Source organism: Colobus angolensis, unplaced genomic scaffold (genome assembly GCF_000951035.1).
Source record: "Colobus angolensis palliatus isolate OR3802 unplaced genomic scaffold, Cang.pa_1.0 Scaffold3, whole genome shotgun sequence".
NCBI lineage: Eukaryota > Metazoa > Chordata > Mammalia > Primates > Cercopithecidae > Colobus > Colobus angolensis.
In genome coordinates this window covers 13,860,737-13,876,450 of record NW_012116265.1, presented here as the reverse complement: position 1 = coordinate 13,876,450, position 15,714 = coordinate 13,860,737, and the positions used below count along the sequence as shown (strand labels likewise).

At 36.9% G+C, this 15,714-nt stretch overlaps 1 protein-coding gene across 5 annotated transcripts in view; it reads left to right on the top strand.

Annotated features, from left to right (window-relative positions):
- The window catches only part of NRXN3 (neurexin 3), a 1,638,519-nt gene extending 1,623,193 nt beyond the window's left edge, over nucleotides 1-15,326 (top strand). For 4 of the 5 annotated variants that reach the window (XM_011949472.1, XM_011949473.1, XM_011949477.1 and 1 more), the window contains one exon: nucleotides 12,528-15,326. In XM_011949472.1, coding sequence (XP_011804862.1) covers nucleotides 12,528-12,829 — 302 coding nt within the window. In that variant the 3' untranslated portion in view covers nucleotides 12,830-15,326. Of the gene's footprint in view, nucleotides 1-11,903 lie in introns of all 5 variants that reach the window. The other variant, XM_011949474.1, reaches the window with a different exon arrangement.
- Nucleotides 15,327-15,714: the final 388 nt, after the last annotated feature.

Here is a 15,714-nt window from a genome sequence, read left to right as displayed (position 1 = left end):
CAAAAAAAAAAAAAAAAAAAGAATTATACATCTAACCAAAACACTTCTTCACAGCAAAGAAATCAATCAATAAAATGAAAAGATAACCTACCGGTTGAGGAAAACATATTTGCAAACCATATATCTAGTAAGGGGCTATCTTCCAAAATTTATAAAGAACTCACTCACACAGCTCAATCACAAGAAAACATGTAACCCGATTTTAAAAATAGACAAAGGAACCTGAATAGACATTCCTCTAAAGGAGACAAAAATGGCCAACATATATGTGAAAAGATACTTAGCATAACTAATCACCAGAGACATGCTAATTAAAACCACCATGAGATATCACCTCATACCTATTAGGGTAGGTATTATCAAAAAGACAAGAGACAACATGTGTTGATGAGGGTGTGGAGAAAAGGGAACCCTTGTACACTGTGGGTGGGAATTTGGATTGGTCCAGCCATTACAGAAAACAGTATGGAAGTTCCTAAATTAAATATGGAATTGCCATATAACCCAGCAATACCTTTTCTGAGTATATACCCAAGGGAAAGGAAATTACCATCATGTAGCTATATCTACACTCCATGTTCATTGCAGCATTACTGTACCATATTATGAAACGGATTCCTTCACCTCTTTTCTGAGCACCCTCCATATCTACAGAGGAAGTTATGAGGAATAAAGGTATATGCAGGGCTCGTTTTGTAATGCTGACAACAGCAATCCTCACATCCAGAATTCCATGTACATGTACAGGGTTCTCTACTTTCATTCTAAGTCAAACTGTGATTCAGAAATGAGCCATCCATCCTCCCAGAAGAATTCCTCCATTCACCCCATAGACACAAAAGTCACAATCTATGAAAATGTTTTTGTATATTTCATAGGAGAAACAGATGTGGAGGCTTAACTCATGCATCCAATGCCAAAAGTCTTCAAAATCTTCATTAGTTATTTGTTATTCCAACTTTTTTCTCAGCCCTCCCGGTTTGTAATTTTTAAAATCTTTACCCAGTGTTGCACGAAGACTGTTGAGATGCTTCCCTCTGCCTTCATCTCTCTAGAATTCTCCCTGAGAAGTTTAAAATATATAATGTTATGCAAAGTAATTCACTGGGGCCTTCCTCTTGGGCCTCACCTCTATACACTGAAGACAATGCCTTCTAGCAAGGAGGACCCATGCTTCCGGAGAGGAGGGCTTGCAACTGGAGTAACTTGAATATGTCTTTGGGATTCTTGAGCTCAACCCCAAGTAGTTCAGAAACATTTCTTTGAAGCAATTTCCCAAGATGAATTCTAACAACTGTAATATGGCATTTGGCATTTAAAAATTTTTGATTTTACATTTAGACAGGGCTATTAGGACATGGTGGGATAAAAATGGTTTTATCAAAATATACTGTTTCAAATCAAATGATTGTATTATTTGTTCTCAGTGACAAACATAACCCAAACACATTCTTAATACCCAGAGTAAAGGCATAGCCACAAAATCAGGCAGTTATTAATACAAACCTAGTGTAGATAGTTAATGAAAGATGAAAATGAAGTTGTGACCTGATTATGAACTACTATTAGCAAGCAATGTCATTTTGTATCTTAGAGACCAAACAAGGTTTATGTATGTGAACTAATGGTTGACTTATACAGTAAAGATATACATGCATTATATTCAGGCTTTGTTGGCTTCATTTGAAACTACAGCTTCCATGGGTTTAAAAAATACACATATTATTTACAAAGTGACAACCCTAAATTTTCATATATTCAATTGTTCAGACCAGTGATTTCTAGAATGTAAGTGGTGTCCTACTTGTAAGAGTTTCAAAACAGGCAATTTTGGAATAGGTAAATTACTCAGTAGAAGGCTTAGAGAACCCAAATTGCTGGTGTATCTTTTTCAAAATGCCTCTCATTATCTAGGAGAATGTGTGTATTGCAAGTATCCTATTCTTTAAGTCTCACACTTAGACTTAGACACTTAGACTTAGACTGCTAAGTCTCACACTTAGACTGTTTCCTACTTTTAAAAATTGTAGAACTTTGTTCTACAGATGTCATTTGATGCCTTTTGAGACCGACCATATATGCATTTATACAATCTTAATTCAATGTTAAAAGTATAATTAGTCCAAAAAAATCAACTAAATGGCAACAAGGGTTTTTCTTTTCCTATATTATTAAATTTTTTTTCCTCCATCTATAACTTTCCAGCTGCTCTTTGTGAAGTTCCCAGAATAATGATTAACATTATTAAACCAGAGACTAAAAATCTTGGTACGGACTGACCCATGGGGACACATTGCTATAATTACTTTAAAGTAAAATAATAAAAGGGGCGTCCCATAGTGGGCAAAAGTCTAACTCATCCTCAAAATTTACTCTATTTGTCAAAGTCACCTGAAAGAGTTCTTAGGAGTGGTTGGAATTGGCTATCAGAACCAGGTGCTCTCAAGTGTCTTGCCTTTGTGGTTCGCCTACCTGGGTTTCCCAGTCCTTGGTTGAACATTAATGTTCTCAACGAGATATAATACTGAATATAACTCTAGTGATCTCTTCCAGTGGAGGTTGAGGCCATTTCTAAAAATTCCTTCCCTTGTTCCTTCTACAGTATCTACCTCTCTGTGTGCGTGCATGTGAGAGGCATAGTTTTCCCTCAATGTACTTCAAATAAACCTTATTGGCATAGTTTTCCTCAGAGCACTTTCAGTAAACTTTATCCACGATTGTCCTGTAGTTTACAGACGCTGACATTGTATTCTTCGGAGTGGAGAGGGGTTTTGCCACTCTTACAAAAAAAAAAAAAAAATTGGCTATTCCTTCATTTATGAGGCTCATTTTATTAACATTCTACTGTCATCATTGTGCCCTGTCACTTTGACTAAGCCCAGGAAACCTCCCACAGAGCAATGTTAATTATAACCCCTCTATGCCTTATAAAATATGCCTTCTAAAGGCTATGAATAAATTTGGGATAAATTTCCTGAAGCAGAACTCATGAACCCATATGTATTTTGATTCCAATTCCTGTCAATACAGGTTCTAGTTCAACTCCTCTGCCCCCGACCCCCCACACACACACCTCTCACATGCTTTCCTTCTAATTGGCAGGAAGCCTTCAGATGTCCTTCACCCCTACTGGAAAGGCATGAAACAAAACGCAGTACTTTCCTCCTACCCCTAAATTGGTTTTGTCTTGCTGACCCCCTAATCCTAGCTTGCTGTTCTGTTTTTCTATTTTCCCCTAAATGCAACTTACTTTAAGCATGTGTTAACTGGATTAACATTCCTACAATTGAAGGATAGTAAATGATAACCCATTTGTCAGTCTAGCTACTTTCTTCTCTTTTAAATGTCTACTTACGACGTACATCCAGACTGCACGCCCTTTTTATTTTTTCAAAGCAAAGCCAAAAATAAAGAAAATGTAAAATTAGGTTTTAAAGAAAATGCACAATCTGTTTTTAATTTTGGCTCTCACAAAAAGGGGAATTAACAAGCCAAAAAAGCAAAGCAAAAAAAACGTGTCCCCTGACTGCTCTGTCTGTGCCTTTCAAGCCTGTGCGTCTGGTTGTTCATCTCTGAAAGTGTGTGAAATATTTTTTTTCTTTAAACTTTTTGGTTTTTTTCTCCCTTCTTGTTTGGGAATTAAGTGCTTTTTATATTATATATATCTATATATATATATATATATATCAATGTGTTTCTTTTAATTGCTAGATCTTTATCTTAGATTTGATTTTATCTAAAATTATGAGAAAAAAGTTATGAATTGTTTTCTGCAATTTTTCCCCACTCCCTCTTTAAATGTGGAACAACTTCAGCTGCAGAATCCTCACATCCACATCTTTCAAATTAGCCTGGTCTCCTTGCCAATTGCGTGCAACCTGGGTGGCGTAAGGAAGACAGATGATGTCATTTGGAAAATACTATTTCTCTGTAGAGATGTAATTAACAACCCAGTGCATGGGCCCCCTGCTTAGTATTGCCTCTCAATCACCGCTGTAGATTTCTAAACCTCCCCAACTCTAGATATGGCTGTGTGGCTGCCGATGAAGTTGTTCAACTCGAATGCATAAATCTAGTCTTCTTGTTTTTGCTTTAAACTTTTTGATCATGACTACTAGTACTTTATGTATTTTGGCTATTTTTAGTAGGAAAAAAGTTTAACTGTTTTTATTATTTGAAAATCTTTAATGAAACTGTAATAATTTTTGGAGTAATTGCATGTTGAAGAAGTTGCAGCTTAGGGTGTGTGAGATTGTCAGTGTTAGAGTTCTGTTCTTTATTTCCATAGATGGGCATGTGTAGGCTCATTTGTTTTTGTATATTGCCCATCCCTTCCTTACAGCCAGAAGCTCTAATGCAGCTAGATCACTCCGTGCCGCCCTTACATGGACATGGCGACTCACTTACACATTTACTCCTATCATCTTCATCTCCTGTGTAGTTCACTCATAGATATGACCCTCCCCTTCCTGCATCTTTCCTTCCCATACTCCCCCTTTCTTTAGCATTGTTAAAATTTATGTGTTGTCATCCATCTCCCTAAATTAAAGAAAGCCTAAAATTTGTCAAAAAGACAAAAAAAATTAAGTATATATCTGAAAACCTATAAATGCAGAAATTCATTCAAAACCCATTAGATTCATATAATTTTTTGAAAGGTAAATTATAAAAGTAAACAGGTTTTTTGTTTGGTTTTTCAATCATAGCAATCTGAATTATTTTAAATTCAAAAATTGATGCCCTCCCAAACCCCCCAAAGTAAAAATTTGTTAAAGTGCAGATTTTTTTTTTTCTTTTTATGTTATGTGGTGTGGATGTATGTGTTGTTGCCTCCCTGTATCATCCTCTGTTGTAAATTATTATATTTGAAAAATTAGACATTTTGCTCAAAAGTTTTTAAGAAATGACAACAAAAAAGCAAGTTACAAGAATGTGGCAATTCTATTTGTCCAAGAGCATTCTTACACAACTTTCTTTTGTAAATTTTTCTTTCATGCCAAAAAACATGCGGGCAATTTGTTGATGTAAGTTGACTATAAATTAATACAGTATGCTTTTTTAGTTTAAATTATTTTGCCTATATGGAAATGATTTCTTTTTTTTTTTCCCAGAACAGCCTCTATTTTTAATTTGCGTTTCCTTTTCTTTCTGTTCTTATTATATTGTGAATGCCTCAATGTTATTTGCTCTCCTTCTCCCAGCTTACTTTGGCTATGAAGTTGATTTTATTTTCTACTATATAATTTTGAAGACTATATTATATTTTTATTTCATTTGTGTCTATTTGCTGAATTTTCACTGGTATGTTTTGTGCTGAATTGCTTCTAATAATCAATGTGAATTCTACTCTCAGTAGAAGGGGGTTAAAACGTTATCCTTACCTCCCAAAGAAAGCCTGGCCTCTTTGCCTGAACTTTTTCACCACCATTTTAAAGTCTTGAAAGTAGCGGTAGGCTCTATTTGGCATCCTAAAATTGTTTACAGCCAGTGGGAGGCCTGTACCCCAGAAGAAAATGAGTTGACTTCTCTCCAAGTAGTAACAGCGGTAATTGCATTCTTTTAAAATTCCTTAAAAAGCATTTAGGAAATTAGTTATTTTCCTTCAGCAAAGGGGAAAATAAGGTACTCTCAAGTGACTATGGTAGAGTTTGGCTATCCAGGATTATACTCTCACCTTTGCTTCAGGCTACAAAATCAATTATACTGAAAATGAAGACATCAAGAATCCCGGGTGTTTCGAGTACTGTTCTGTGATACTGATGCCTTCCAGTGTACGGAACTAACAACTGACAAAAACACAGACACACACACAGAAGGTGCACACACATTCTCTCTCTCCCTCTTTCCTTTGTCTTTTCTCCTTTTCCCTGTTTCATTTCTTTCAAGGATTTAATCAGGTAAGCTTTCAGGGATCTTAAGATTCTACCAAGAAGAAAACATGATGATTTTCAAACCTAAAGTTTTACATAGAAAATATTTCAGGTAGGTACTATCATCGTGTAACTACAGGCTAAGAATATTCCTTCACCTTAAGATTATTTGGACCAATGCTGCCTTATGCGCTTCAACATACGTAAGATTGGTAAGAAGCACTATATAATTTTTTAGTCAAGAAGTTACTTGTTTTGCTTTATAGATATTTGTGTTATTTGAAACTGTTACAGAACTATCAAACTGAATGGTAGATAAGAGATGTTTCCAAGCCAGCAGCTTAATGCTTGGGCTCTCTCTACCTCAGTTTATGTGATTTTGTGTTGTTTGACATGCTGATAATATTTTAGGTCTAAAACTTAGAACTTCCTAAGTGGGATGTTGCTTTATCTTGTTGCCTGTTAGAATATTTTCTTTCTATGAAAAAGATGTCCAAAGGTAAATTTAATAAAAGGTTATTTTTTAAAAAATCCAGCTCTTTGAATTATTCCTTATATTCTATTCTTTAAAATAGCCTCAATAATCTAGATCCTATATAATTATACTTCTACTTTAGCATGAAGCCACTAAATAAAAAGGGTTAGAAGAAAGTGATTATTTAAGTATTTACAGCTCAAATACATTAGTAGAAATAACAACATTAGTGCCTAGCATTCCTGAATAGCAGTAGGTACTGTGCTAACCACCTAACATATTTAAAAAGTACTTGATATGCATTATTTTAATATTTGCATTGATGGTTTGAGGTAGAGTATTCTATTATTCTCATTTTCCATAGAGTTTAAGAAATTTGACCAAATTCCTAGCGCCAGTGGGAACTCCTACAGAGTTCTAATGCTAAGAGTCAGAGTTACTTCAGAGGCAAAGCTGTTAATCAATAAGCAAATGAAACACTGCACTTGACATTTCATGTTTTATAATATATAATGATATCAAAGGGCTGTGGCCCATCTTATTGTTGAAAATATAATCTGTAGCCTTTCAAAATCAAACCTATTTCAGAAAAACCCTTTGCTGGGGTGGAAGGGTGGTGGGGAAGGCAGGGAGAACGCCCTACCTAGAAATTCTCATCCTGTTAAAATAGAAGTTAAGCCCCTTTGAGACACCTGAGTTTTTCTACTGTCTTCTCCCCAGGTACTTGCCCTGTTTGTCCATGACTTTTTCCGAAGGTTGACGAAGGGCAATTTCATGGTTACAAGCTTTATGATATTTATGTGTTACAAGTACACATTTCCATGTCACCAAAGAGCTAAATATCTGTGAAAAATTAATTTTGGGGGGGAAAAGAATGATTTCCCCCATTATGTGAATTTTCAAGCAGAAAATTAGAATAATGCAAATAAGAGATGGGGTGAAATACCCAAATATATATAACAAGAATTCAAGGAATTTGAGCACGGTGTCCTCTCCCAGAGTCTCGCTGTTCAGGTGTTTTCGTGAACTCTCAAAACCCACATATCTCCAGAGAGGCAAGGGTTGAAACTTCATGCTTCTTGTTTTTTTGTTGTTGTTGTTTTTTGTTCTTTTTATTTTTTTTTCAAAGATAACCCACTACATTCACTATCACCCACAACATTCTCACAGTTCAGAAGAGTTCTATTAAATTTTTTAGACACTGTCTTTTTTGATGGCAGTGAGCCCCTTTGGCTGGACATCAGCCCTAGAGGCATGAATTATATATCTACAAATACACTCAAAAAGCAAAAAGGCTGAGAAGCCTTCAGGGCTAAAATAGACCTTTTATATCTCTAATGATCTCTCTAGTTTAAAGTAAAGCACAATCCTGCTAAAAAGGGGTATGTATGCCTGATTTTAAAATGCTAACTTTAAGAAATACAGATCGTTTTTATCCCAAACTAAAGAAAAATTCTGGCAATGGCATAGGAAATTAGGATTTTGATGGATTACAGGTTTTGTATTACTCTGCCCATAACCCTTTGTGACTTTGGGTTCTTTACTTCCATGAAAACTTTTTTAGGCATAGACACCTAGTTGATCACTGACTTCATGGTCTCTGGGAAGTACAGAAAATAGTATCAGCCACTTGAACATTTCTCAGGGTAGTCACTTTTGATTAAAATAAACAAGAAGGCTTGAATAGCTTCCCATCAAACTTTTTTTTTTTTTTTTTTTTTTTTTTTTTTTTTGTTGCCGCTGAGTCTCGCTCTGTCGCCCAGGCTGGAGTGCAGTGGCGCAATCTTGGCTCACTGCAAGCTCCGCCTCCCGGATTCACCCCATTCTCATGCCTCAGCCTCCCGAGTAGCTGGGACTACAGGTGCCCGCCACCATGCCCGGCTAATTTTTTTTGTATTTTTAGTAGATACAGGGTTTCACTGTGTTAGCCAGGATGGTCTTGATCTGGTGACCTCGTCATCCACCTGCTTTGGACTCCCAAAGTTCTGGGGTTACAGGCATGAGCCACTGCACCCAGCCAAACTAAGTTATTTCTATTAAGGACCTAATAGTAGGAGAAATACATCACTTTCTCCTGTCAAGTGAGGTGTGCCTTTGATCCCCCCAGGACCCTATTATCATCTGCAATCTTAAACATAGAATTTAGTTTTAAAATTAATTACACTAACATATACACTTGTCCCAGGCATCTTTCATGTTTACAGTTATCTAAAATTTTCTACCTGTTTTCATTAGAATTCCTATTTGTCATAAGGACCCCTCTGTATCCCAGTTGACTTCATTTTAAACTAAAGGCAATCTTCCCACTTCTTGAGAAGCCAGGAAAGAGGGGTTAAGAAAGCTTCTACCACTTCCTTGTCTAAAAATCAGCATGATTTCGGCTCAGGTTTTCCCAACAGAGGGTATCATTTATCATTTTTTTGCTGCTACCGAGATTAATAACAAAATGGCAAAGAAAACTAGATATCAGTAGTTCTGAAAGATTTTGTTTTCTAAACTCTGAAATAGCATACCCATCATTTTGGTTTTAAAATAATCATTTCAGTTTGGGATTCACCAGGCTTTTAGAGGCTCTTTATAAATTAACAAGCTTCAGAACCCTCTTACTATACAGTTATAAAAAATGTGGTTACTCTTTTTTTTTTTTTTTAAATCTAAGATACTTGCATTAAATGTTAAGTGAGAGGGAGATAGCAAAGGAAAGTTTTTTTAAATCTAAGATACTTGCATTAGTGTGTTAAATGAGAGGGAGATAGCAAAGGAAAGTTAAGTAATTCAACTGCAGAGTGAACAGTTTGTAGATTTTGAAACAAGTACACTGGAAGCTTTAACTGGTATTGAGAAGGAAAAAAAACCAGAAAAACAAAAAGGCAAATTTAAGACTCCATTTGGGTGTCACAGATGGTACACTAAAATTGCAAATGAATGCCACTCTGTAATCATGAAGACGGTGATCTTAATCCCACTTAAAGGGACACTAGCCTCTTACCCATCAGTTTGCCTTTATATTTAAACTGTCTGTACCGGGCCTTTGCTTCCTAAGATATCAGTTATTCCTTGTCCTTTAACCTTGTTTCCTCTTTGCTTACTCTACATGGGATAGATTTGTCATTGCCATAAGGAACAAATGACTAGGTGTTTGTGCCAACAAAGAACACACATGTTAAACCTTTGTTATAGATAAGTTAAAAAAATCCTGCCTTGTCCTCTGAAGGTAAGTAAAATTGTGCCTGAGAAATTCATAAGGAAGCTTTAGACAGATTCCATGGGCCTTCACTTCCTCTCTCTTATCACTGCTCTCCTATTACTCAAACATTGCCCTCTTTCATGTATCACCTTGAATCTACCATTTGGGGCCCCCTAGCAGAAGAATAATAAAAAAGTTTGCTCAGAGTTAGTTTTAGGACTGGCTTACCTTTAGGGAACTGCACTCCAAATCCCATTTATAAAAACTAGCAAAAGTGTGTAAATTATGCATTAAATAAGTTGCAAGGCATATGAATTATATATGTTCACAATGTTAAAAAAAAAAAAAATAGGTGTCTGCTGGTCTAGTCCAGCAAGTGTGAATCTTTGGCACATCTGCAAAGATCATTTTGCTCAATAGTTTCAAACTCTAAGCACCAGAATAGAGGCTCAGGTTTAGAGCACATACTATAAGATCATCTTGAGAATCTCAAAAAGGTGTTGTTTTAATTTCATAGTAAAATTATCACATAGGCCAGAGACGACACTACAACATTCTGTTGTCCCTTCCCTTCTAAATGATACACATTATATACTTTATCAGCTCCCTCCCAAACCCAGTTTCTTTCTGCAGAACACAATTGTTATTAGCTAAACAGGGAGAGAATAAAGGCTTCTGACATTGGCACCAGCAGTTTCTCAGTGCTTGAAGGTAGGCATTAGCTTTCTCCTCAGGAAGCCCTTCTCTTAGCACACCTGAAACCTGGACAATTTGGATGCATGGGAAATGTTTCAAGATGCAAGGTGTGGAAAGCTTGCATCTTGAAACATTTCATGTGCATTCAAAGGGAGAGTTTTAATTCGTGAATCAATCTTCATAGGAAAAACCCTGGAAGACTGTGTAAACTCCAAGGAGTGTCCCTAGAACTCTGGTAACTGAATCACCTCCTTGGCTGGCTTTGTTACTGATGAGGTGGGTACCTCAGCTACAGTCTTATCTGTTAAAAGCTACTCAAACACTGACTATACCATCACAGCAAAGTTATTACCAAGTGTAAGAGACACAATACGCAGTACCAGTTGGCAGTTCAGTGGGTCCACTCAGAAAGAGGCCTTCAACAATAACGTCACATTAGTATCTCAACCTTCTAACTAACTGGGGCAGGGAAACATTCGTACCATTCCTGCGAGTGGATTTTTTTAAGTGGTAGTGGGAATACATTCTTCTGGCATACATTCAATTAAGAGACACAAACTGTGACTTCTTAAGATTCTTCCTCTGCTTGGAAAATAACATTATAAAGACACTGAAGAGAGATCAGTTATCTTGCTGCCATAGATGCATAGCAATCTCGGCCTTACAGCCAGGTAAACAACCACTACTGCAGAATATTTGTGGCACCCATGATCTGCAAGGCCCTGTGATTTAATGAACTATTCTGAGCTTTCTTTCCCAACTTAGTCTACATGATTCTAAGTGCAATAACAAGGGTCTATGGTAAACCGATATATTTTTGCCACACTAGTTAGGGATCACCAATTTAAAAAAACTCACTTTGCTAAGTCAACATTTGTGAGTCTAAAAGTTTCAAGTCATGGATATCTAGGCTGGGTATTTTGAAAATCTAGCTTCCAGCTCACAATATATTGCATATAACATGAAAGCAATGCATACAAATATTAGACTAATGCGAGGCAAGTTGTCATTTAATAATCAGGGAAATTTCTGGAATAGTCAAAATGGATTTGTTAGATGAACATTTTTGAATTATTATAAATACCTACCACTCAGCTTGCAGTAAATGAGGACTGTGATTAGTAAGTGTGAAATAAAAGTAAGTAACTTAAGAAAACACAAAGGATACAATATTTTATGTTTCTTGATCTTGGTCTCAGTAAGATGGTGAATAGGTCATTCTCATCCTCCTGGGAACAAATAAGTAGAATCCCAAGAAGGCAATAAAGAAATCTTAAATACATGTTAATAAATTCATAACTTAAGCACACAATGTGTACAGGTACCCACACACACCAATTTTGATAGCCAGCCAATATTTTAACAATATCACTGAATGTCATCAGCCCTTAAGCAGATCCTGGAAAGAACGTATATAGTTGAATTCTATCTAAATAATTACTTGAGAGTATCTTTAAAAATCTAAGCCCCTGATCTAGGGATTTCAGGTTTGGGTGGCAAGAGGCATATAGAAGGCTCCAAATCTGCCTAGAATGATTAGACTCCATTCAGAAAAGGTCCAGATCATTTTATTATAATTGCTGAGGCATAATCTGTGAACTACACTGGTTGAGAGTAACTACAGTTGTGTTTACAAATATACTAATTCTGTTTTTCTTTTTCTTTTCCATCCCAGGAGGTGAATTAGTTATCCCTCTTCTTGTAGAAGACCCTTTAGCTACCCCTCCTATTGCTACTCGTGCACCTTCCATTACACTCCCCCCTACCTTTCGCCCCCTCCTCACCATTATTGAGACCACCAAAGATTCCCTGTCCATGACCTCTGAGGCGGGGTTACCTTGCTTGTCGGACCAAGGCAGCGATGGTTGTGATGATGATGGCTTGGTGATATCTGGGTATGGCTCAGGGGAAACCTTTGACTCTAACCTGCCCCCTACTGATGATGAAGATTTTTACACCACCTTCTCCTTGGTAACAGATAAGAGTCTTTCCACTTCAATCTTCGAAGGTGGCTACAAAGCACATGCGCCCAAGTGGGAATCCAAGGACTTTAGACCTAACAAAGTCTCCGAAACTAGTAGGACTACTACCACATCTTTATCCCCTGAGCTGATCCGCTTCACAGCTTCCTCCTCGTCTGGGATGGTGCCCAAATTGCCAGCTGGCAAAATGAATAACCGTGATCTCAAACCCCAGCCTGATATAGTCTTGCTTCCGTTGCCCACTGCCTATGAGCTAGACAGCACCAAACTGAAGAGCCCACTAATTACTTCCCCCATGTTCCGTAATGTGCCCACAGCAAACCCCACGGAGCCGGGAATCAGACGGGTCCCGGGGGCCTCAGAGGTGATCCGGGAGTCGAGCAGCACAACAGGGATGGTCGTCGGCATTGTGGCTGCTGCCGCCCTCTGCATCTTGATCCTCCTGTACGCCATGTACAAGTACAGGAACAGGGACGAGGGGTCCTATCAAGTGGACGAGACGCGGAACTACATCAGCAACTCCGCCCAGAGCAACGGCACGCTCATGAAGGAGAAGCAGCAGAGCTCAAAGAGCGGCCACAAGAAACAGAAAAACAAGGACAGGGAGTACTACGTGTAAACATGCGAACACTGCTCACACGCGAGTTTCACAGTTATTTCTATCCACGCCTATGAATCTTTGGACGGTGAGATCTCACAGACGTCAGAACTGCTGGAACTATGAAATGGGGTATATAACCACGACTCTGGTGGGGAAAACCGTTTTTTAAAGGACACACACACACAGCGATGCATCTCTCTCTGAAGCTCAGCCATGGCTGCGGCAAGGTCCCAGCGGTCACTGGGAGACAGAAGGTTTTGTGCCCTGCTGTATCATAAAGCACACACTTAGCGCTCTGGAGCCGGACGGTGGCTCCACCACTTCCGCAGGCCTGGAAGCTTCCTTCTCCGGAGGACCTTTTACTAAAAGGTAGAAGACTTCATGGCTTACTTGTTCCATAACTCCAAGTGAGTCTGTAATGATGTTTGTGAAGCTTGACTCTAACCATGTTTTTTCGGTTTAATTATGTAAAAAAACAAAACTACAACAACAACAACAAAAGAAAAAAGTAAAAAAAACAAAAACAAAACAAAAAAACACCAAAAAACAAAAACAAACAAACAAACAAACAAAAAACCCGCAACACTTATCTGGTTCTGACCAGTGTGCGTGTAACTTTAAGGTCTGAGGGGAAAAATGGCTTTTGGGTTTTTGTTTATTTTTTTGATAATGACTGGACATCAGAAGAGGAAAAAACTCAAAACAAAAGCGAGAGAGACTATTGCCATATGAACTCAAAAGCTACCATGGTGTTCACTCTACATATCAGGTTATGGTGTCTCTAGAATCTGTTGTTTGTTTCCTATAAGATGCTTTGCTGAATACATAGCAAAATTCATGTGACGGATGATAATATTGATTTGAAAAGCTGGTCCCCCAGGATCTAACTTCAGAATTCACCACCCAAACCCCGAACAGATGGGTTTAGGGCTGGTGTTATCAGAGCTATTGGCTTTACTTAACAATATTGTTCCTGTCCATTCACCCAGCCACATTGTGTTAAAGAAGAAAGCACCACAAACTAAAATAGCCTTTCCTAGGGAAGAGGAAGGGGAGGTGGGCTGGATCTGTGACTGATTGAAATGCATGCAAATAAACAAGACAATATTAAAGTCTGTTAATTTATCAAACCAGACAGTAGGGGAGTTCAACTCGAGATGGAACCACAAAAGGTCACACAAGCCAAACATGTCATGCCAGAGTACAAAACACATAGTTCTTTCCCCGCCCCGAACATGACAATGGTTTTCATAGTGGTTTAATTTTGTAGCCTGACATTTATGGATAACTCTGTCCTTCCATTTGCTCACTTCTCCCTTCACCCATCTTTTTTTAAAAACAAATAAATAAATGAATAAAGCTGCTGTGACACACACAAAAAAGGAATTTAATAGTATAATATATATATAAATAAATATATATACAGATATATTTATCATGGTATGTTTGATGGGATGACTGACACAGGAAATCTGTTAAAGTCTTGAAGTGGAATGAGAATGTTGTTTTAAAAGAAAATAACAAAACAACAAAAAAGCAAACCTTAAAATGTGAAGAAAGTGTGAATTTTAGTTTTGTCACAGTTAACTGTGTCAAAGAGAATTTTAAAAAATCTTCAGATTTTGTTTACATATTTTACTACATCTTTGCTGGTATAATTCCTTAGCCACCTATGTACATACTGCTTTAAGAATTGTTTTTTTTTTTTTTTCTGTTTATTTCTGTTTGGTTTATATTCTGGTTGTCTTTTTCTTTTTGTAAAGAGGAAACAATGTACAGAAAAACAATAAACTGGTTGTATGGCCATAGCTATCCAAAAAGCAAGAGACAAAGCAAGACAAATATTCACACAAAAATGACGTGTGTCCTCTGGAGGGTCAGAGATATACAATTTCTTTTGTACAGATGAAAACCAATCAGCTGTTTAGATTTAGAAATCTACTCTTGCTGGTCTTTGTAAGTTGCATGAATATTTGACTTTGAAAAAATATCTTAATGACATGGGGCAAAAAGCGCAATCTAAATGGTAGCCTTTACTAATGTGTATGGAAAGAGGTGTTCCTCATTATCTAATATTTCAATGTGTTAAGAGTTTAATTTTTTTGTTATCATTTTAAAAAGACAGGATTATAAAGAGATATCAAAGCACGATTTTAGATAACCTAAATGGCCCAGCCTATACGAAGCTGATTATATCTCGATGTCTGTAAAAGATTGCTGTTCTTGGAGTCTTGAGGTCTTGTGAACTGATTTCCTGCTTTCTTTCATTTTTTCAATTTGAGTAATAATACATTTGTTATATTCCTTTTAGTGTACGTTTCTATTTGGACAATTTTATGGGAACATGTGCATTCTCTATGTGAGCTTCTATCATATTCCTGTTTTATTAGCAGAACCTAAAGGAATTTATTTTATGATGTTGTGACATTACTGCTTTTTCCTTTTTCTTTTCTTTTAGTTCATATTTGCATTTTCGTTCAAGGATATGCTTAGCAATAAAATGTTCTTCCCAAAACCTTGTGTGCTGATGCACTTTTATTTTCTTAACATTTGATAAAAGCTCACGCTGAAGCTAAGTTATATCTTATTAAAAGCCCAATAAGAGCTAGACCACTTTCATGTGATAGAAAATATTCTGAGCAGTTACTAATTATTACATTCAATTATCAAAATGGCATATTTATGAGATAATTATCATCTGCTACTTGAGGCATTATTATTTAGATTGCTGCAATAGAATAACCAGGAGGGAGTGCATTTTTTTCTGAAAAGATGATAGAAACATTGTATTCTGGAAAAGATTATTGGATACTGTGTTTTTTAAAAGCATTTGGTACCTTTTACGTATTTCTGTAAATCAAGCTTAAAACAGTATTTAAAACTATGTTCACATAGTGCCATAA